Source organism: Poecilia mexicana, unplaced genomic scaffold (assembly GCF_051168715.1).
Source record: "Poecilia mexicana isolate PSO_F unplaced genomic scaffold, ASM5116871v1 scaffold_22, whole genome shotgun sequence".
NCBI lineage: Eukaryota > Metazoa > Chordata > Actinopteri > Cyprinodontiformes > Poeciliidae > Poecilia > Poecilia mexicana.
This window is the reverse complement of record NW_028263391.1, coordinates 7,009,346-7,031,280: the sequence shown is the minus strand read 5'-3', so window position 1 is coordinate 7,031,280 and position 21,935 is coordinate 7,009,346. Positions and strand designations below refer to the sequence as shown.

Here is a 21,935-nt window from a genome sequence, read left to right as displayed (position 1 = left end):
TACTTTGTGTTGATCCATCATGCAAAATGTTAATGAAAGACATTTACGGTGGTAACATGAAAAACTCCAAAAGATATGGTTCATTTTTTTAAAAAGCTTTGCATTTAATACTGAACAAAATATGTTGAAATTGTTGGCAGAGCAGGACGCTGGCGGTTCTGTCGCCTCATGAGATTCACTCTTTCTTCTTCAGCTGAAGGAAAAGGTGCTGCAGCGCCAGCAGGGCAGCTACATCTTGACGATAGAGGCCGGCAGACAGCTGCTCCTGTCTGCAGACGGTCGAGCCGAGGTCACCCTGCAGACGGAGCTGACGGATGTCCAGGACAGGTGGAAACAAGCCAGCACGTGCCTGGAGGAGCAGAAGAAAGAGCTGAGCTCCCTTCTGAAGGTAAAGCAGACAGAAAACATGCAGTTTAATGGACGGATGGCGCGAAGTCACGGCTTTGCATCGTTAGTGCTTATATACAAGTTTCACATTTTTCCAAGTGCTACGTTGTCTGCATTTAGTTTTGATTTTATGCAAAAAAAAAAAAAAAAAAACCAAGGTCCAAGAAAGGGCAAAGATAGTAGCAGGTATTTACAAGATGGAAAAAATAACATTCAGTTTAAAGATAAACGTATTTTTCAAACATTGGAGGAAATGGGGAAAATATATCAAACGGTGTATGTCAGAAAGGATACCACGTTTTTTTTTATCAAGATTTATTGACTCAATCTATTGTAAAGTTGATCAGCAGTTCCATGTAACGCTACACTTCATCTCTCTGGAGGTTTTTTTTGTTTTTATGTGCTTCTTTTCTTCTTTTACAACTAAATCCCAGGTAGAGTCATAAGTAGAAGTGTGTTATATGTGGTGGAATTAACTGTTTTTTGTTTTTGTTTTATTCTGTATTCATTGAATTTAGATCAGGAATGTAAATGCTGCCATCTGAAAACAAAACAAATAAAGTCCAAAAGGCCATTCGTTATGACTTTTAGTGCCTTAATTCCTACGGTTTACCTGTGTGTCCATGTTGATGTGCAGGACTGGGAAAGGTGTGAGAGGGGGATTGGAGGATCGCTTGAGAAACTCAGATCCTTCAAGCGGCAGCTGTCTCAGCCTCTCCCTGATCACCATGAAGATCTCCAAGCCGAGCAGATGCGCTGCAAGGTATCCGCAGGGCTGGTTTCAGTCTGTCAGTAAAACTGAATGAGTGAATTCTCCCGTCGTAAATCCTGTCCCCTTATTAACAGGATTTGGAGAACACATTCGAAGGCTGGACTGGAGATTTGGCTCATCTGACTCTGCTGAGAGAGTCTTTGTCTTGTTACATCAGTGCAGAGGATCTTTCTGTTCTGCAGGAGCGAATTGAACTTCTGCATCGGCAGTGGGATGAAATCTGCCACCAGGTACAGTCCTCTCTGTGTTTCAGTCGTTTTATATCTGCGTCTTTCTAACTCATGACCTGAACAGCTGTTCTTTTTTAACCCTTGACTTACATTTTACATGATTTTTACAAAAGTGTTCAGAACCCTTTTCACTTTTCAAAGATATTTTATTATAACCACAAACATCAGTGGGTTTTATTATGCTAGCTGATAAGCTAGTACATGCATGTTACAGAAGAAAAAAAAAAGTGCTTTTTTTGTTGTTGTTTTTTAAGTCTGTTATGCTAGGCATTCATTTGGTTTCAGCCAAGCTTTGAACATCTAATTGAGCATCATTAAATCCATCATTGAAAAAGAACAAATTAACCAGAGATTATATGATGACTTTGAAGGACGTGGAGAGATTCATACTTTAATTGGGAGAATCTATAAACAGAACAATATATCCTGGTCTTCACACATCTGCCCTTTTTAATGAGAGTTATAATAAAAAATTTAAAATAAAAAAGCAACAGGCACGTCTGTTTGCATTTTACCATGTAGAGGACATAGGAGACACACAAGATATTTCTTGGTTCAGAGCCTCTCAGTTTAATTATCTGAATTCTCCTCAGCAAGTTCTGCACTCGGTTCTGGTGTCCTTCAAAGATCCATTTTGGGCCCACTATTGTTTTCCATTTTTATTATTATTATTCTTGCATTGGCATTGGTTTTTAATGATTGAACTCAACCTTAAATTAACTTGTTGAGCAAGGAAGTGTCTGAATAATTAGCATTTCTTTTTTTTTTTTATCTCATAAAATCTCTTTGGTTTTTAATTTGGGTTTAGTTTAATTCACACATGCCCCCTTGTTGTACTGTATTACTATCAGTGTTGTTCTAAGCATAATCTGTTACCTTCTTTTATTGACCTGTTCTGCCTTCTGATCTGCTTCAAATCTTAAGAGTCTGAATAAATTATGAGTTGAGTAAAGTTGGTCGGAGCTGATAAGAAGATGGAGAGAATTAAACTGTAATCCTGTAAGAAAGAAACTCCGTTCAGTCTGACTGAGCTTGAGGTATTTCACAAAGGAGAACGGGTAAAAAAAATATCAATCTCGTTCAAAGTTGGTAGAAACCCTGAAATACCTGCAGATGTAATTATAGTGAAAGGTAATATAGTAATTACAGAGAACTGACTCTGACGCACTTTTCAGATTTTTTTAATTTTTATTTTTTATTTCCTTTATTTAACCAGGTAAACCCCATTGAGATCCAGATTTCATTTTCAAGGGGGACCTGGGCAGAAGTCTGCAGCAATTATTTGTTAGAGTTTGAAAACCGGGTGTAATTTTACTCTGTTATAATTTTGCAGTACTTTGTGTTGCTCACTTATACAGTATGTATTACTAGAATGATTGAGTAATGTTATAAATTATTATAACATGTGTATTGCTGAGTATGCAGTTCCTCAGGAAACCACAAGGTGATGCTAATGTTAAAACTTTAATATAAGATATAAAAAAGTCCACAGTCACCATTAAATCTTGCTACCATTTATAATTTAGACTTAAAAGTAGGGAATAGATTATAGTATTTATACGGTGGTTATTTGTTTAGCTTATAATTTTTTAAATTATTTTTGAACAAGTGTTTCAAACCGATGACAGTCTCTTTTTACAGATCTTTGTTCATGTTTCTGTCTCTGGCTGCACCGTTGCAAAGTTAGAGTGTTGCTGAAACCTCAAGATTTTCTGCTTTGAGTTGCTTCCTGTGCTTTGTAGATAAAATGCTCTCACAGGAAGCGCAGAAGCACACACACGTTGTGAAACGCAAATGGCAGTCATGTTTCAACAATTTCTGTAACACTGCTTCCTTTTTTTGGCTTTTCTTGTTTTGTTTGCATGTTTTACCACGACATGCATTGTTGGTTTGTTGCTCTTATGGGCTGAGCTAAGTCGTGCAGGTCGACCTCACATGCGGTGCTGTGCTTCTGCAGCTTTCCCTGCGCAGGCAGCAGGTGAGCGAGAAGCTGAATGAGTGGACCGTTTTCACCGAGAAGCACAAGGAGCTCTGTGAGTGGCTGACCAACATGGAGAACAAGGTGGCCCAGAACGGAGACATCAGCATCGAGGAGATGATCGAGAAGCTCCGCAAGGTATGGAGACGTGTCAACCGATGAGTGCAGACGTTAAATTTCTCAGCATTTTTACTATATGCATGTCTTAATTGTTGCAATCCTTTGGGGAATTTTTCCTTTTTATTATTTTCAAGTCATACACCAGAACTGTCCCAGTTTTAAAACCTGTATTTAAAGTGTTTTTTGTTGTTTTTTAATTGCCTGATTGTTTTGAATTCTATTGCAGGATTACCAGGAGGAGATCACAGTTGCAGAGGAGAACAAGAAGCACTTGCATCGGCTTGGAGAGCGCCTGACTAAGGCCAGTCATCAGACTAAAGCAGCTGAAATCGAGCAAAAACTCAACAAAGTCAGCGACCGCTGGCAACACCTCCTGGATCTCATTGGAGCTCGGTAAAGAGACATGAGCGTTTATGGATGAAAATGTTTTTACCTTTGTTCTCTGCTGGAATATTTAGTTTCTAATTATCCTGGAAACCTAATGTCGACAGAGTGAAGAAGCTGAAGGAAACTCTGGTCGCCGTGCAGCAGCTGGATAAGAACATGAACAGCCTGCGCTCTTGGCTCGCCCACATCGAGGCGGAGCTTTCTAAACCCATCGCCTACGACTCCTGCGACTTCCAGGAGATTCAGAGGAAGCTCGATCTGCAGCAGGTGACATCTTGCTCCATATGAAGTCATCATTACTGGGAAATGATTCACAGAGTAGCTGTTTTGTTTACATCTACCTGTTTATCTGTTTAGTCTATTAAACAAGAAGCATGCATCTAATTTTACTTTTGAATACAAACTAAAATATGAAACTAAAGTGTTTTAAATTAAATCAAATTACTAAGAAATTAAATAAGACCTTATGACAAAAAAATTTGCTTTTTAAATGTTTTTTCTTACAGTTTTTTCGACGCTGTTACCTGTCAATTTTTTATACAAGAACAAATGTATTATATATATATTTATTTATTTATTTATTTATTTTTAACTACCAGGAGCTTCAGCGTGACATAGAGAAGCACAGCACCGGAGTAGCTTCAGTGCTGAATTTATGTGAGGTTCTTCTGCACGACTGTGACGCTTGTGCCACCGACGCGGAGTGCGACTCAATCCAGCAGGCGACGCGGAGCCTCGATCGCCGCTGGAGGAGCATCTGTGCCTTGTCCATGGAGAGGAGATTAAAGTAATCAGCCATATCGTCACATAAATAGAAACTGACACTGTGGATGTCTAACAAGTTCCTCTCATTGATCAGAATTGTTGTTCCTTTTTTCTGGAATCGTCCTCTTTTAGGATCGAGGAGACGTGGCGCTTATGGCAGAAATTTCTGGAAGACTTTGCACGTTTTGAGGAGTGGCTGGCCACTTCAGAGAAAACTGCAGCTTTGCCCAACTCATCTGGTGTGCTGTACACAGTAGCCAAGGAGGAGCTGAAGAAATTTGAGGTAAAACATTCCTGTGTACTGAATTGCTTTTATATTTTAATATTAAATTAGCCAGCAAGTGCTAATGCGCATGAGCTGTTTTGCAAGAAAGCAATTGAGACTCGTTGGTACGCATATTCTAATTTGCTGAATATGGCCGTTTGTTTGTGTCTCTGCAGGCCTTCCAGAGACAAGTTCACGAAAGCCTGACCCAGCTGGAATTAATCAACAAGCAATATCGTCGCCTGGCCAGAGAAAACCGCACAGACGCCTCGTGTCGTCTGAGGGAAATGGCTCACGATGCCAACCAGCGATGGGACAACCTGCAGAAAAGGGTGGCATCCATCCTTCGCAGGCTCAAGGCACGACACGCTTTCCATTTTTAAAATGATTAGCTTTACTTGTTTTCATCAATAAGTTGATCAAACATAAAGGCTTTGTTGAACTTATCATAGTGAGTAAATACTTTTATTCTGTATAATAGTATAAAAGTGGTGTAATGTTTTTTTTCTTCTTTTTTTAATTAATGCAGCACTTTATAAATCAGAGAGAGGAGTTTGAGACGGCCAGAGACGGCATCTTAGTTTGGTTGACAGAGATGGACCTTCAGCTGACGAACATCGAGCATTTCTCAGAGTGTGACATTCAAGCCAAGATCAAACAACTCAGGGTCAGTTTATCTCAATTATTTGAGAATAATGTAGAATTATTCGGTATGTCTAAGGTATAGTATGGTAATGCAGATTAGACACTCCTAATTAAAAAATGTTAAGATCTTGATAACAAAGTGATTTTGACTCATATTTTGACCCCTCCAGTCGTTCCAGCAGGAGATTTCTCTGACAACAGCCAAGATCGAGCACATCTTCCACCAGGGGGAGGCACTGATAGAGAAAAGTGAGCCTCTGGATGCTGCGGTCATAGAGGAAGAGCTGGAGGAGCTTCAGCGTTACTGTCAGGAAGTGTTTGGGCGAGTCGAGCGCTACTACAAAAAGCTCATTCGTCTTCCAGTAAGAGCCCAAAAACAAGCTTTGCTTTTAATGAACTGTAATTTGCTGTTCCTTACCGAACTGAAATTCAGTTGTTGTTTTTTTTTTTTTAGCTTGCAGACGATGATACTGAAGTATCGTTCTCGGACCGCGAGCTGGAGCTGGACGAACCTGGAGATTTGTCCAGCTTGCCGTGGAATGAACGTTTGGGGGATGGCTTCCTTTCACCCCTGCCCTCCTCCGGGCGCTCGGCCTCGCTGGCCGCCCAGCTTCGGGCCGAACGGTCCGGCAGGGACACGCCTGCGAGCGTGGACTCCATCCCCCTGGAGTGGGACCACGACTATGACCTGAGCCGTGGCCTTGAGAGTGCCAGCAGAGCCCTGAGAGAGCAGCAGAGCGAGGAGGGAGACTTCCTGCAGCGCCCCGCCTCTGGCCTGTCAGGTTAGCTACAGACGAATGAAATAATTTGAACCTAAATTTAAATTGCAGCAAGAGCTTTTACATTTCAAAACGTGCTGTGAAGGTTTTCCATTTAGCAACCTGTAGATCCAGAAAGCTACAAATATGGATCAAGTCGTACGTTTTAAGTTATAACTGTGGTTTAGGAAATAGAAAGTGACCTTACAAAAACATTTTGAAGTCAGAAGTAGAGATGCACAGGGATGATTTCCTGTTATTGCAAAAATGTTACTTTGTTTTAGCTAGTTATGATTTTTTTTAACTATTAAAAAGCACTGAAATATTTTTTTAGCACTCATCAGTTAAGTTTTTAAGAAGTAAAATCATTATTAGTGTTGTTTTAAAGCACTTTTAGCTAGAGATTAGCTTAGCTAGTGCAGCTAAAAGAACTGTCTATATGTGGAAATGCTCTGGGATTTAGCACAACTGAGAAATTAAAAACAAAAAAACTGCTAGCATTCTCAAATCTAATTGTTTGAGAGCAGACAGAGACAGAAAGCTCAGAGAGAAACAGCCTTCCTGTTCTCTGCTGAAAGTTTCACTCTCTCTCTCTTTTGCATCCTGAATGAGCCGTAGACATTTCCAGAGACATTGTAGAAAATGAAGTTTTCTTTTCAACAGCCCCTTTCATCTCTCTGGTTCATTTTAAACACCTGATACTAATTTTCTTCAGTCAGTAACAACATAAAAAGTGAAGATTGTTGAGATTAGCGCCATCTGGCAGAGCGTAGGCTACATTTTTGATTGACACTCTTGGTGCGTCTCTAAATAAAAGTTCTTTCTCATAACATCCTTCTTTCAATTAGATATTTCAACAAACATATTTTGATGTAATTCAGGTTAAATACAGATGAATTCCTGGTTCATCTATTAATTTGGTGACAGTGTGAAGCCCAGTGCTAAATGTTTGTACTGTACAATGTTTCTTCCAGATGTAGTGATTCCAGAGAGCCCTGAGGCCTTTGTTAAGCTAACAGAGCAAACTCTGAGGTCCTCCACTGGTAGGCAACAGCAGAATTAAGCATAATGCATTTGTTTGGACCCAGAAATAACTACTCCAAATAGCCCTGTAGCCCTGTCACCGGCTTGGTTGATTTGTGTTGATTTCACTTATACAGTCACTAATAGTCGCTCTTCCTAACACCGTATTATAGGGTGAACTCCATTTCCTCTGTAACTTCCTGCTCCCGGTTTTGGGTTCTCACTCAAGAGAGCAGAAATGGAGTTCAGCCTAAATCTTCTTTCTAACTTGCTCTTTCATTTGACTTGCAGTGTTGCTGGGTAGCTAACCTGTTTGGATTCTTTTTTTTATGTTTCAGAAAAGCATGTTTTTGTTTTATTTTGTCACAGTGAGCAACTTCTTTATTCTTTTTAAAGGATTGCAGATTTGTTTGCGCTTTTAAATGGTCATTTTCATAAATTGATCCCAGCTGACCCTAAGACTTAAACTGCAGCAGACGCCGCTAATAAGGCTGTCTGGAAAACCAATCTGCACTCCTGGTTTCTCATCTCCTACATTTTGTCTAGTTTTTCTCTGTCTGAACAGGTCCACCTTCTCTTGGACTGTCAATCACATTTCAGATAATCACTTTGCATGGTCACTTGGCGCCTTTGCTTGAAGGTGATCAGTTGTTGTTGCGTCAACAGGAGAGGCTGCCTCAGCAGATTCTCATATGCATCCCTTTGATGTCAGCCGTTCCCACCTGCAGCAGTTGGACAGCAGTCGCAGCCGCACTCCTTTAAGCACAGAAACGGATGCATCATACATGGGCTACGTATGTCTCTCTTACATCTACATTTTGATGTTGCATCTGATTATTTCCTTGTTTTGCAAAAGAATTCACACCTCTAAAGTATTTTTTTCCGCATGTCATGTTACACCTGAAAGCGTTCATGTGTTTTGTTTGCTATTTATTAATATTTTAACAGTTTAATTGGTTTTATCAATACATTCTGGCTCAACCGGCCCTTTAAGAAGATTCAGATTGTTGATTTGGCCCAAAATGAAAATGAGTTTGACACCCCTGGTTTAGATCTAACACATTCAAGTGTTAGTATGGCCTAGTCAAAGTCCAGACCAGAATCCAACTGATGCTATGTGGCAAAACTTAAAAAATTATGTTTACGGATGCTTTCTATTCAACCTGGCTTACTTTGAGAAGAATGGGCAAAAAATGGGAACACTTGTAGAAGCAAATGTCAAATGTTGTGCAGCACCGAGTGTCGTAAAAGTTGGTCCTATAAAATCTCAGACAGGCTGAGATTTTCATGTTACACTTTTCATATTTCTATGTGAAAAAAAAACTTGCATTGTTTTCCTTCCACTTAATAATATTTGCATGTTAAAGTTGATCTATCAAATAAAATTCCACCTACTTTCGTAAAGGTTTGTGGTTGTAACTTGACAAAACTTAGAAGAGTAAAAGAGGCGTGATTACTTTGTCAAGGTGTTTCTATAAAGTCGTTTTAACCAGGTTAAAAGTTATTTTCACCTGAAGGCAGTCTTTATGTTCAAAGGTAGATAATGGCATCATGGTTATAATAATCTGGTAGTCTTCTTCAAGCGAGTCTGCGTTTGCTCCGTAGATGCGACTGCTGGGTGAGTGTCGTGGCAGCATTGACACGGTGAAGAGGATGGGCTCCGAGCTGAAAGAGGAAGAGGATGCCGTGTCTGGGCTGGCAGACCCAAGCAGCTCAGAGTCCCAGACTTCAGGTAATATAACCACGAAACCCAGACGGCGCTCATGTTTTCAGCAACATCACGCTTCACAGTTTAGTTGCTCTTTATAATCTGGATTTAGTTTCTGTCAGAATTACCAACTATGAGCCAAGCTGCTGTGCGTCTTTCTCCCATTTGTGTGAAAATGCTGCACACACTCAAAATATATGCTTAGTGTGACACTATTAGGTCGTATTTACCTTCATCGAATCGTTTTTGTTCTTTCCTGTTCGATCCAGGTGTGATTGAGCGCTGGGAGCTCCTGCAGGCTCAGGATCTCAGTAAGGAGATGCGCTCCAAGCAGAACCAGCAACAGTGGCAGCAGCTGAACTCCGACCTGAATAACATCTGGACCTGGCTGGGGGAAACGGAGGAAGAGCTGGAGCAGCAGCGAAAACTGGACGTCAGCACAGACATCCAGATAATTGAGCTCCGCATCAAAAAACTCAAGGTAATTAAATCAGATTCTCTTTTTTTTTTCCCCTGACATTATTTGCTCAATTTAATTATTCTAAACACTCAAAATCTTTCTATTTTATGACTTTGTGTCCATGTTGCCTGATTTTCTCCTGCTCTGTGATGTTTGTGTTTGACTCCAGGAGCTGCAGAAGGCGTTTGACAAGCGCAAAGCCATCGTACTTTCCATCAACCTGTGCAGCGCTGAGTTCCTGCAGTTGGACACAGAGGAGTCCAGAGAGCTGCAGGCCAAACTGAAGGACATGAACAACAGCTGGGACAAACTGGGCAGCTCTTTGGACGAATGGAGGACTTTGCTACAGGAAGCTCTCATGCAGTGTCATGTAAGTGCATGTTGTCTTATCTATTTACGAATTCAACCAGCAGTTCCGTATTAACATTTATGTCCAACAGGACTTTCATGAAATGAGTCACGGTCTGCTCCTCTGGTTGGAAAATATCGATCGCCGAAGGAACGAGATCGTCCCAATCGACCCGATCCAGGACAGCGAAACCCTTCATGAGCATCACAAGACACTCACGGTACAAAACCGGAAAAATTACTGTTTTAAACGTGTTACCCTATTGCGTATTTTAACTCGGTTTACGTCATAAATCCGGCAGCAAATCCGCCAGGAGTTACTGGACTCGCAGCTGAAAGTGGCGTCACTGCAGGACATGTCGCTCCAGTTGCTGGTCAACTCTCAGGGCAGCGACTGCCTGGAGGCCAAGGAGAAGGTCCATGTCATCGGGAACCGCCTCAAGCTGCTGCTGAAGGAAGTGACCCGAGACCTCAGAGAGCTCTCCAGGACTCTGGACATCACCAGCAGCCAACAGGTACGTCGACTCATTCGCATAAAATTATTCATGCCTTTTATTCACGTTTTATTTCACAACTGCAAACTTCAGGGTTTTTTTTGGCATTTTATCCATTAGATCATCATCAACTAGCGCATAAATTTGGGGTTCAAGGAAAATGATGAATGGGTGTTACATTTTTCACAAGTAAAAATCCATACGCATACCAGATTTTTCTTCATAAACTTCCACTTCAGTCGTGTTTTGCTTTTTGTGGGTCTGTCAGATAAAATATCAGCATTTATAGCTATAAAGTGGTGAAATGTTCCAGGTCTATAAATACTTCTACAAGCATCTGCATGTCCAGTTTGAATCTCTACAACCCTGATTTAAGATATCACACACAGAAGTTTTCCAACACGTTTCAGGTTTATTTGCCGCAGGAGAGTTTAAACTCAGTTAGCCAACAGAATAAGTTCACATTGTACCTCTATCAAAATAGTTTTTGCTCTTTGTAATTCTTTTATTAAAAGGTCACATGAAGACCGTTATTAAACTCAGATGAATTCAATCAAATCAGATTTTTTGGCTCCGGTACGCAGAAGGCCTAACATATTGTGATACTCACCGTCTTTGTGCTTCTGTTTTTGTATTTGCGGATGTTTTTTGTCTTTGTTTATCTTCAGGATTTGTCTTCTTGGTCGTCTGCTGATGAGTTGGACACGTCTGGCTCCCTCAGTCCGGTATCAGGGAGGAGCACACCGAGTCGCTCACGATCGGTAATGTTCACCTCTTTCTGTTTACGGAGTAGAAACAGGAGTTTGATAACTCGTCTGTAACACGACGCCAAACGTCCCGACAGCCCCGTCGATGGCCCAGTTCACCCCCGTCTTCCCAGTATCTCTCCTGTAAATGTTTCCACACCGCCATACCCTTTTATACCGTCTAAGCCCCAAACCTTTTTCAAACCATTTAATATTCCTGCATGTAAATTCCTTGGGAAACTGGGACGTTTTACTTTTACTTTTTGATGTTTATTTTTTTGTTCTGTGTTTCAAAACCTTTCTACTTTTTCCCCTTCTTCTCTTTTACTTTCCCTTCATTTCCAAACTAAAACATTTTCCCTAGAATTTCCCTCTGACTTCTTCTCCTCTGTACATTTATTTTAATTTCCATACGTTTAATCTCAGTAATACTGGCTGGGTTGGAGCTGTTTAATCATCCAATGAGATTCTTTTTGAATTTGACGAAAACGATACCACGATTGTCTTAGAAATGCCTTGCAAAAGGATTCATCCCTTGACCTTTTTCACATTTTGTTTGGTTACAACCGAAAAATTCAATATCTGTTGTTTAGATGTTATGTGACGGATCAACAGAATGTAGTTCATATTTACAACGGGGAAGAAAAATGTAGACAAATACAAATCTGAAGAGTGAGGTGTGCATTTGTATCACTGAGTCAATAATTTGTAGGACCAACTTTAACTACCATCATTGCACATCTTCTTTACAGAATAGTTTAAGCTCAGGCAGATTGAATGCCTGGCGTCCAATCTGTAATTTTCAAGAGTTGCCATTGGTTTCAAACTGGATTATTTCCACTTTAGCACTGGTGACGTGTTTAGTTCCCAGCTCCAGATGTGTTTTTCTCCAGCATTGCTCTGTTTGTAGCTCCATTCATCCTTCCATCAATGCCTATCAGCTTCCATTTCCTATATAAGGAAATGTTTTTCCAGGACGATGTTCAGTAATCGTCTTTCCCTTTTACAAATACACACCACTTTGTGTTGTTCTATTGCATAAAATCCTAATGAAACATTGAAACCTGAAGTTGTGAGGTGGCGGGATGTGGAAAAGTCTCAGGAGTAGGAATACTTTTGCAAGGCACAACAATAATATCAGTCCAAATAAGGGTGCCACTGCTGTTATTGTTTCTTATTAATGTCACTGTTACCAAACAGAGTCATGCATCACATTGCCTGATGTGTAGCTTCGGATCTGCAGTCGCTTCCTCACAGGAAGCCGTTCAAAGTCACCAAAAAACACACTTTGAAAAAGCCAGATTCCTTTATTGTTTTGAGTTACGAAATCTCTCATGCTCATGTCTTGATTTTTGTTTTTGTTTTTGCTGCTCTTCTTTTCATTTTGGGTTGTCTTTTCATCAGTAGCTTTGTCTTGATTTGCGTGGACTGAAACATACTTTCTTTCTTTCACCCTCCCCTCCCCTGTTCATTGCAAACAGCAACGGGGCAAATGTAGTCTGTCACAGCCTGGACCGTCTGTGAGCAGTCCACACCACAGGTACCTTTTTGTTGCTTCTAGCACACCTAGAAGATAATGGAACTCTACCCATGATGCACTGGGAGGCTAGTCCGGGCTCTCTAACGTACACACCCTTTCTGCATTAGTCCCTATTTCACGTGTTAACCCTCGTGCCGGCTCATGACAGTGAATTCCATCATCTTCTGCCAGTCTGGGTGCTCTGTGTAGGTTAGACGATGAGGTGAGCTGCAGGCCAAACATCCACCCAGGAAAGGGTTTCACGAGGAATAGGCTTCTTCTTCTTCTTGTGTCCTCGGCTGCTTATCTAATATACAACTAACAACACTTCTCGCTAAGCAAGCCAGCAAACTCCCCCTTTTTCTTTGAAAGTGTCGAGCCAATAAATGTCTGCAATGAACAATGCAAAAGCTGCGGCTTCTCTTTCTCTCTAGCTCTTTCACTCTTACCTCGTGTGTGTGCTGGTTCTCCACTGCTGCTTCTACCTCGCCGACTTTCCATCTCTGTTCCTCAGTCTGTCATCTGTGCGTCTTGCCTCTCAGGTGTCCATTTGTGAGGCGGTAAAGGGGGACTTTTTGGTAACAACATAAGAAAACTTTATGTTGACCATTAATAAGATTGTTTTTGTGTTCACTGATCGTATTATCCCTCGAAAACATGCTAATTTTTAGGAAGCATAGTGGAAATTTTTGGCTGTGTTCACACTACAGCCTGAAGTGACCCGATTCCTATTTTTTGTCAAACTGGATTTTTTGATTTTTTATTTTTTTTCCCGTGGTTGTTCACACTATGTGCAACCTGCGTGTGAACTCAAGTGTGAACGGAAAAACGAGCTGAAAGTGTCCCGCATGCACACTAGAGGGCGCAATAACGTCAGCGTTCTCAGAGTTTGGCCAACCGCCATAAAAAGAAGAAGTAGTGTTCATCCATGTTTACTTGCAATAACTTAATCCTCATTTGGTTGTTCTTAGTCGAGTATCAGTGACGTTCAGGTCGGATGAATGCGACCTGGACGTTGGGTCACATTTGAATCGGATACGTATCGGCCCGGGTCGCATTCGAAAAAAAATCCGACCTGTGTTGTTTAGACTGTCATGAAACGATCAGATACAGGTCGAATTATGTAAAAAAAAAAATCTAAATTGGGTCACTTCAGGCTGCAGTGTGAACGCAGCCGCCCATGTTGTTCAACGGTAGTAACCCAGGGCAACAAAAAAAAACAACGGACAAGAAGCAGATATAAAAGTTTAACTTAAATGCAGCAGTTGTGCCCTGAACAAGGCTTTTTTTTTTTTTTTTGCATCGTTTTTTATGAATGCGCATTCAGTGGCGAGTTAGGACCCCCGAGTAAAAACTTCGGTAAAACCAAAGTAGTATTTTTACTCAAGGTTATCATACAGTGTGATCCAGAAACCTAACGGTGCGTTCACACCAACCGCGCTCTATTCAAAGTCTGTGTGGAGACTCGTCGAGGCGTCTAGCGCGGTGCAATGTGAACCGTTTGGAGCGTTTGACTCATCAAGAGCATCCAACGCGTCCGACAAATAAGGCGGCAACGAAAAACAACAGCTAGAGCAATTTTGACACGTCTGATGCGCCTCCACATAGACTTCGAATGTAAACCAGACGTGTGAAACGCTAGGTGTAGAGCAAAATGTCAAGCGTCTGCATTCAAGGTGCACACTTGAAGCGTCAGACGCATTTTTGATGTGAATGCACCATAACCATTGGTGTTTAGCAAGTCCTGTTAAGCTCTAGATGGGTTTAAATTAATACAAAATGACTTTGTATTAATTTAATGGACATTTCTTTGACATAACGTCATTTCCAGAGAACAAACTCTGGATTTAGCTAAAAAAAAATATCAGAACATAATGGAGATAATTTGTTGATGATGGACCCTTTGGATCTTGGGGATTATTCTCCCTTCTCCCTCAGAAGCTGTCAAGTTCAGCACGTTTGTTTTTGTGGGGTTGTTTCAGCGTTGAGCATCTTTACTGTTCATTATGAGGAATGTGACATCATTAAAATCTCCAAGAACTGGAGCAGTGTGAAAAATATCACAAAGCTATAAGCTCTTGTTGCATAGAATGTTTTATTCCAACGATGTCAGCACAATTAATTCATTGAAGACTCCTTATAAAATTTATTGGACAAAGTATTAAGTACTAATGAGAGTATAAACCTTACTGATGTTTCCCTTAAGGTATATTTTTTCCCTGTCCTAACTTACAACTTAGTTATCAGCGTAATAAGATAACTCCATAATGCAAAGTTTATGACCCTGAAAGATTAAATAATTTCATCCTCAGTCATTTACCAGGAACATTTGAATTCACTCAACAATGAATGATGTATTTTACTGTGTGAGCAAGTCTTCTGGCTCCAGTTTGGGTTTTTTTCCATGATTTTAACGTATAAAGTAGCAGCGCCTTGCAAAAGCATTCATACATCTTCAACTACATATTTCCCATTTTGTCACTTTTTAGTCACAAACTTGTATGTTTTCTCCTGGTTATGTGATATACCAACACAAAGCAGTTCGTAATTGTTAAGTGGAAGAAAAATGTTGAAGCATGCATTTGTATTTAGCTCTCATAATTTTATACTTGTAGAACCACCTTCCACTGAAATCAGAGCTGCGACTATTTTGAGCTGAGTTAAAATTTTGAAATTCTCAATTTAATTTTGGTCTGGACTTTGACTGGGCCATCCTAAGACATGAAAATGCTTATATTTGAACCATCCAGGTCCAGGTCTGTGAGGTTATTGTTTTACAGCCAACTACAAATTCTCCAGTTTTATCCCTGACCAGCTCTCAGATCTTTAGTTAAAAAAAAGACAGAAAATCATTTTTACATTTCTCTCCACACTGCTCTAAGTTGTGTTGGTCTGTCACATAGCATCCAAATTAAATGCAGTGACATTTAACATGACAAAATGTGAAAAGGTTAAAGTAGCATGAATTCTTTTGCATTTTACTGTTGGCCACATTCAATGAAGCAAAGTGGTATATTTCTTTACACCTGTTCTTTACAGAAGTTAGTGAAAAACCACAGTGTTAAAACAAAAACCTGTTTCAAGATGCTGCACTGCTCTTGCCATGGCATGCTTTGCACTTTTCTCCAGGATGAAACCTTTCAGAGTCAGCTCAGCTGATTCCTGCAGCATGCTTTTTTCTTTTTTTTTTTGTCTTTTTACTCTTTAACACCTACAGCAAAGGAATGCAAGCAAACATTAAGTGTATTTGTCTATGCTTGGATACTGTTTTGTGACTGTCTTTGTTATCCTGTTTATCCACCAAGTTCCAGTCAGCATGTGGATCACAGTTGGAAACATCGTCACTCTCAAACGATTAGCGCCGTGCGGCCGTAAAAGCATCGACATCCAGCAGCCACGCTGCTGAAATGAGATCTGATTTGGATTGAAAACAGATTTCACACATGGAGAGATGGATATTAAATTAGGAGTTAGGATAATTTAAATGTGCAAGTTTAAAAATTTGGTTCAGTCAGTTTGAGTTACATAGTTTGTACAGTATTGTTGTGTTAGCAGCAGTGTAGTTGTGCCAGGGATGCTGAGTGTGTTTGTCGGCAGTGGTTAGCTAACGCTTAGCCTCTGCCCGGTTGTGAATGTGTGTGAGCAGGTCTCGCAGCGCCGCTGGATCCGCTTCCTGCCGTTCTGATCGGGACGTGTCGACGGCTCGCAGGTCCTCGTTCTGGCGCCGTGTCCTCTGGTTCGCGCTGCCTCTCCAGCTCCTCCTGCTCCTGCTGGTGGTCCTCGCCTTCCTGCTGCCGCTGGCGGAGGAGGACTACTGCACCCAGTCCAACAACTTTGCTCATTCCTTCTACCCGATGCTCAGCTACACTAACGGACCGCCTCCTGTGTAGGGTGGCAACGAGAACTCTCCGTAATTTGGCTTCCGTGGGACAGGAATGAGAATCGTGCGCAGAAAAATCTCTTCTTTTGTGTGTAGCTCAGAGGATCGAGAATCGCACTACGTTAAGAAATGCTGCGTCATTTCGAGGTGTGTTTTGGCTTAACTCGCGGTGGAGTTCTGCTGGACGAATTTACGGGTCCTTCATCGTGCATTTTTCTGGAGAAGACTGTCAGTGGAAAGCACCAAAGTCAAACGCTGAAAGATTAGCCTGGGGCGACAAAAAGGAACACGAAACAGTTTCATTGCGTTTATTTTTTTACCTGTATTTTTGGGCATGTGGTTTTAATATTTACTTTTCTTTACTTACATCTACGACTGTGTTTGTGCTAAACTGTGTGACGTTTTTAACTTGAACTTACATCCATTCACGTTCGTCTGTCAAGTCAAGTGTTTTATGATTGGACGCAAATCGAGGGGTTTAACCTTTAACATCATAATCTTTTTACATTCTGCTTTTTATTTTTTCAAAACATCTGGTATCTTAAAGATCGAAACTATGACACATAGAACTAATGTATATTTTGTATGACTGTTGGTTAAGTATAAAATATATAAAAGTCCAGAATTATTTAACATGTGTACATAGTGCAGAAGATTACTATGAGAAAAGATGTATATGCAACTACCAACAATAATGAATGCCAAATCCTCACTCCGAATCTTGTCTTTAATCTGATTTTTCTTTTGTCCATTTTATTAATGAACATAACTTTAAAGCCCTGGTTGCTAAGTAACGTATTTGTCAGTATCTTAGGTGGCATTTGTTGTACATAAAGACCTTTAAATGGCAGCAAATGGAGAACCTGAGACAGAATCATCCGGGGTGGAACGACCTTCTTGGAGGTCCGGGAGCAGAGGAAGACTGTGGTGAGTGGAGCAATGCCAGGGTGTAGCGCCATGGTGACGACACACATGATGATGATGGCTGTGAAGAAGCTCCTCAAGCAGTTTGATGATTTCATCGTTTGAAAGAGATAAAGACGTCGAGTTCAGGCCCAACGTCTGAGAAACCTTTGACTGGAAATCCAGCAGCTACAAAGAGAGACGAAAACGCTCGGTTCACTGTGAGCGCAACAAGCTTTACTCTAAATTAATAAGAGCCTTGCAAAACTTTGACGCTTCCTGACGTTTTTATCGCTTTGTCACTTTTGTAAACGTTGGTGGTGTGATTCTGTGATAAACCAACACAATGTCAATGGCACACTTTAAAAACGAGAGCTGCACCAACAATCTTTACACATTTCTCTGCAACAGAAACAAGCAGTAATAATAAAGTAGAAACGATAATAAAATCATCCCATAAAAGCACCGAAAAAGGCTTTACCAGAAACCCATGAAGTGAGTCATAAAGTTCTTCAATAAAATCTTAAAATGAATTTCATATGTGAGGAAGTGAACACTGGTGTTACATTTTCTTCAGCATTTATAAAAACACATGAATATGAGCAGTTAAAGTAGCAAGTAAAGCAGGGAAGTTATTCACAGTTTCAATCTGAAGACAAGAAGATAATCTGTTCACATGAGACAAAAAAAAACGTAACTTTTTGCTTATTTGCAAAGAGCTATTAAGACGTGAGCTTACTGTGCAGAACACTTGATGAAACACAGTGGCAGTAGCATCATGCTGTGGGCATACTTTGTTTTTATAAGGACAGTAAAGCTGGTCAGAGTTTATTAAAGCTGAAAAAGACTTGAAACTGTTTAACTATCAACAGCCAATGGAGTATAGAAGCTTGTTCACAGATTTCTGATCAAATGCAGTGCAAAATTACATTTGAAAATGTTTAAGGTGTATGAATGCTTTTGCAAAACACTGCAGACGGTTGATTAAAAAAAAAGGTCAAATGTCTGCTCAATAGATTTGATTCTCAAACTGTTATCTAACCAAAGTTGAAGTTTCTGACTTTGGACCAGTTGTTTACTTAAAAAAAACAACTTAATTTGTTTACAGAAGAATAGTCTTGGTTTCCCTCCAGCTTTCTGCCCTAACCTTGTGACTTTCCTCCACCGAGTCGAGAAAATGACTGAACAACAAGGAGACGAATCCATTGGCTCTGCTGGAAATGTTACGACTGGACCTCACTCACCTCCCTCTGCCGGTCAGACAGCTGAGTCAGGCTGAGTCTGAGGACGTCGAGCTCCTCTCGCTCCTCTCGCTCCTCTCTCATCTTCTTCTCCTGGTCCTGAAGGTTCGAGCCGCTCAGCTTCTTCTCCTCCTTCGCCTTCCCATCCAGCAGCAGACTCGTCTTCTGCTCCTGCTCGCTCTGACTCTGCTCTGTGACTTTCAGCTTGGCGTGTTGAACACAGTGGAGACCCAGATGTTTGCGCTTAAGCCAAATTATGCTGACCTTTATTTAGATTAGGTAAGTAACTCTGACACTTGAATACGTGCTCAAATTATGTCAAAATGATTTTTACAATCATTCAAAATGATTTTTTTAAAAAGATAAATTTACAAGGTGTTACGAGGTAAAAGAGCCTCTAGAGTGACCCTGAATCCCAGCCTTTCTCCCCTCTACCTTGAGCTCGTCGGTGTGGGTGAGCTGGGCCTTCAGCTCGGTGTTGGACAGCTTGGTTGCCCTCAGTTCTGCCTGGAGACGCTCCAGCCTTTTTTTTAACTTCCGGGCCTCCAGAAGAGCGTTGTTTTGTTCTGCAGACAGCACAGATCGACTTCTCCTCCTCTCCTCCTCCAACTCCAAAACCTTTTTCCTCAAAAGCTGGACGTGGAGATCTTTTCTGTCCAGTTGGTCCTTTTGGGACTTTACCTACAAGGATTGAGCAGATTTTTACTGTTGTTCAGAGAGGAAGCAAAAGAGTCGCGTCAGGTTTATTTGTTTGTGTAGCAACTTTCACCAACAACGTAGTAAAAAGTGGTTTACATTGTAAACACGTTAAATAGTCAATTATTACAAAATAAGCAGTAAACATTAGATTTTGTCATCACCAAATATTCTGATAAATGTCTCAGTTATTATCAAAAGCAACTTTTAGCCTTGATTTAAAGGAGCTCAGTCTTTCGACTATCTTGCAGTTTTCTGGAAGTTTGTTCTGGATTAGAGGAGCATAAAATCTTCAGAGTGAGTTTCTACAGTTTTACCTTCTGCTTCAAGCTGTATGTCTGCATTTTGCTCTCCACCAGAGCGGCTGCCTCTTGTCTGTCGAGCTGTTCTGCGCGTGACCGGACGAGTTTCAGCCTCATGTCGAAGCCCAGGTCAGGGTCAATACCGTCGACCTTCATCGTCTCAGACAGCCGCTCCACAAACTCCTCATACTGCGGAGAAATCGAGGGCAAAACACCTGAATGACTGGCTACGTCTCCATCAGTTTCGTCTCTCATCTGCGCCAGTGGCTTCTCTCACTTGCTTGTTGCTGCGTTGTAGTTCGTCCCGATGCAGCTCTGCCTCCAGCCGCTCCATCTCCAGACTCTGCAGTTGCCTCCTCAGGTCCTGGGCTTGCTGCTCGGCAAGCTGAGCCCTCTGCAGCGTGCCGAGCTGGAGCGCCGTCAGCTGTTTCAGTTCCTCAGAGGTGTGACGCAGTCTCACCTCCATCTGTGATACGGTCTGCCACGCCGAGGAAATCAACATTAATAGTTGGAACATGCTCAAGGTGTAGGTGGTGAAGGGATTTCTTGACATATCTTGGAATATTTTCAATGAAAAACAGTAAGAACAATTCAAGTACTGAATAAAATGCGCTTCTGCTTTTATGCATTTGGTTGTGTTCACGACGTTCCCAATTCAAATTACAATAGCTTGCAATATAATGATGAATATAACAGATACTTCAGCTAATTTCTTTATCATTGATAACCAGTGAACCTTTCTATTTTCACTTTACAAATAAACTTCATTTTATGTGATGGACCAACGCAAGTTAGTGTTTTATAATGAAGAGAAATTAAAATAAACCATTCTGGATGTGTTGCTTTATCACTTTTATTCTTCACAGAACAATTGAATTGTACTGAGAATAAAATTCACTAGTTGCTCGATTAAAAAATAAGTGATCTGTTTGTACCGTATTTTAGGGCTTCCAGAGTGAAGTGGACCAAATGCAAAAGCACGCCACACATTTCAGATTTCTACTTGTAAATAAAGTATTCATTTTCCTTCCACTTTTCATATGTGCACTACTTTGAGTTGGTCTATCAAAAATGAAATAAAAAATATAAATATGTGAGGTTGTAAAGTGATAATGTGAAAAGATCAAAGGAAAATGAATAACTTTGCAAGGCGCTATAAAAAAAACTTCAAAAGTCACTCAAGTAGTGTAACAGCTAATTTGTGATGTCTTTGTCTTTTCCTCTGCGGCCTGAAAGAAAATTAAATCAGGAGACTTATCTGCTGTAACTAGTCACCTTGTTACAGAAGCCGTCTAAATGGTGTAAGACGTCTCTCTCTGTGGGCAGGAACTCAAGCTCAGTCTTCTCCTGCAGCAGACCAGCCACCTTTTCCAGGAACCGCTGAAGTTTCAACTCAGCCGCCCGGGCCTTGGACTTACACTCCTCCACCCGTTTCTCCAAACAGCAGGACTCTCGCCTGGCGGCCTCTATCACTCTCCTGCTGGCGTCAAGGCTTTCGCTTAAGGTCCGTTTCTCTGTCTCCACGCCCCTCCTTCCCACCACCAGGCCTTCCAACTCCTGAAAGACCCAGCGTCACATGTTAACATTTAGAATGGACGCAAACTTTGAGTGATGTTTTCAGTTTGAATCCATTTGTAACCAGCAAATAGATGTTTTATTTAATTAATAAGGGGAAAAACAGTGTAAAATCCAGACAAAAAGAGGCAACTTTGAGAGTGAATGTAACTCTAAAACACATTGAAAATAGTATTTCTACCTCTTTGAGAGAATCAAGTGCTGCTGCACTGCCGGCTGTCTTCTTCTTCTCCTGATCCAGCTCTGCCATCAGCCTCTGTGCCGTCTCTCTGCTGGCTTTACACTCCAGCTCACAAGATTTGACATTCTCCTCCAAAACAGCAATCCTCATCCTCAGTCTCTCCTCCTCGTTAGATGGGTAACAGGGGCAAATGACACATTTCACAAATACTGCGTACACTTTTTCTTTTATTTGAGTCAGAAAGTTTCCAATAAAGAGATATAAACATACCTCATCAGAATTTTCCAAGATTTCCATGTCAGAAGTTTAGCAGAAGAAGTGAGGGTGCAGAAGAAAGTTGTTTCTGTTGTATGACGTTTCATGGCAACGTCAAACAGTCTATACATAGTTCAACCAGAGGGGGCGCTCTTATGTTAAATGCCTAAGCAAAACATTAACTCTATTTCTACGAGGCTCTTGCTAATACCAATAAATAATATGCAACGCATAACTTCACCAGAATAATGTTAAAAAATAAGCACAAATCCTTCTCAGTTAAGAATGCGCCTCCTT

The 21,935-nt window shown here is 40.9% G+C and overlaps 2 protein-coding genes and 1 long non-coding RNA gene across 3 annotated transcripts in view; 1 reads left to right on the top strand and 2 right to left on the bottom strand.

The window, feature by feature from the left end:
- Nucleotides 1-17,197, top strand: part of syne1b (spectrin repeat containing, nuclear envelope 1b) — a 99,263-nt gene extending 82,066 nt beyond the window's left edge. The window contains exons 123-144 of the mRNA XM_088002672.1: nt 194-388; nt 1,025-1,150; nt 1,234-1,389; nt 3,347-3,505; nt 3,714-3,880; nt 3,979-4,141; nt 4,474-4,661; nt 4,772-4,922; nt 5,081-5,263; nt 5,434-5,571; nt 5,720-5,911; nt 6,004-6,331; nt 7,282-7,350; nt 7,997-8,124; nt 8,936-9,062; nt 9,308-9,519; nt 9,668-9,868; nt 9,939-10,067; nt 10,149-10,361; nt 11,009-11,101; nt 12,568-12,626; nt 16,252-17,197. Of these exons, the coding sequence (XP_087858798.1) occupies nt 194-388; nt 1,025-1,150; nt 1,234-1,389; nt 3,347-3,505; nt 3,714-3,880; nt 3,979-4,141; nt 4,474-4,661; nt 4,772-4,922; nt 5,081-5,263; nt 5,434-5,571; nt 5,720-5,911; nt 6,004-6,331; nt 7,282-7,350; nt 7,997-8,124; nt 8,936-9,062; nt 9,308-9,519; nt 9,668-9,868; nt 9,939-10,067; nt 10,149-10,361; nt 11,009-11,101; nt 12,568-12,626; nt 16,252-16,495 (3,621 nt within the window). The 3' untranslated portion in view covers nt 16,496-17,197. The remainder of the gene's footprint in view (nt 1-193; nt 389-1,024; nt 1,151-1,233; nt 1,390-3,346; nt 3,506-3,713; nt 3,881-3,978; nt 4,142-4,473; nt 4,662-4,771; nt 4,923-5,080; nt 5,264-5,433; nt 5,572-5,719; nt 5,912-6,003; nt 6,332-7,281; nt 7,351-7,996; nt 8,125-8,935; nt 9,063-9,307; nt 9,520-9,667; nt 9,869-9,938; nt 10,068-10,148; nt 10,362-11,008; nt 11,102-12,567; nt 12,627-16,251) is intronic.
- Nucleotides 80-4,018, bottom strand: LOC148152785 (uncharacterized). The gene is made up of 2 exons (XR_015761964.1): nt 3,921-4,018; nt 80-382 (listed from the first exon to the last, which is right to left on the bottom strand). It is a non-coding gene; the product is annotated as an uncharacterized LOC148152785 (long non-coding RNA).
- Nucleotides 17,198-18,805: 1,608 nt separating the features above from the next.
- ccdc170 (coiled-coil domain containing 170) lies at nt 18,806-20,140 on the bottom strand. The gene is made up of 2 exons (XM_088002322.1): nt 19,643-20,140; nt 18,806-19,310 (listed from the first exon to the last, which is right to left on the bottom strand). Exons 1-2 carry the CDS (start codon nt 19,880-19,882, stop codon nt 19,008-19,010), a joined length of 543 nt encoding a protein of 180 aa, XP_087858448.1. The 5' UTR covers nt 19,883-20,140; the 3' UTR covers nt 18,806-19,007.
- Between the last annotated feature and the right edge of the window lie 1,795 nt (nt 20,141-21,935).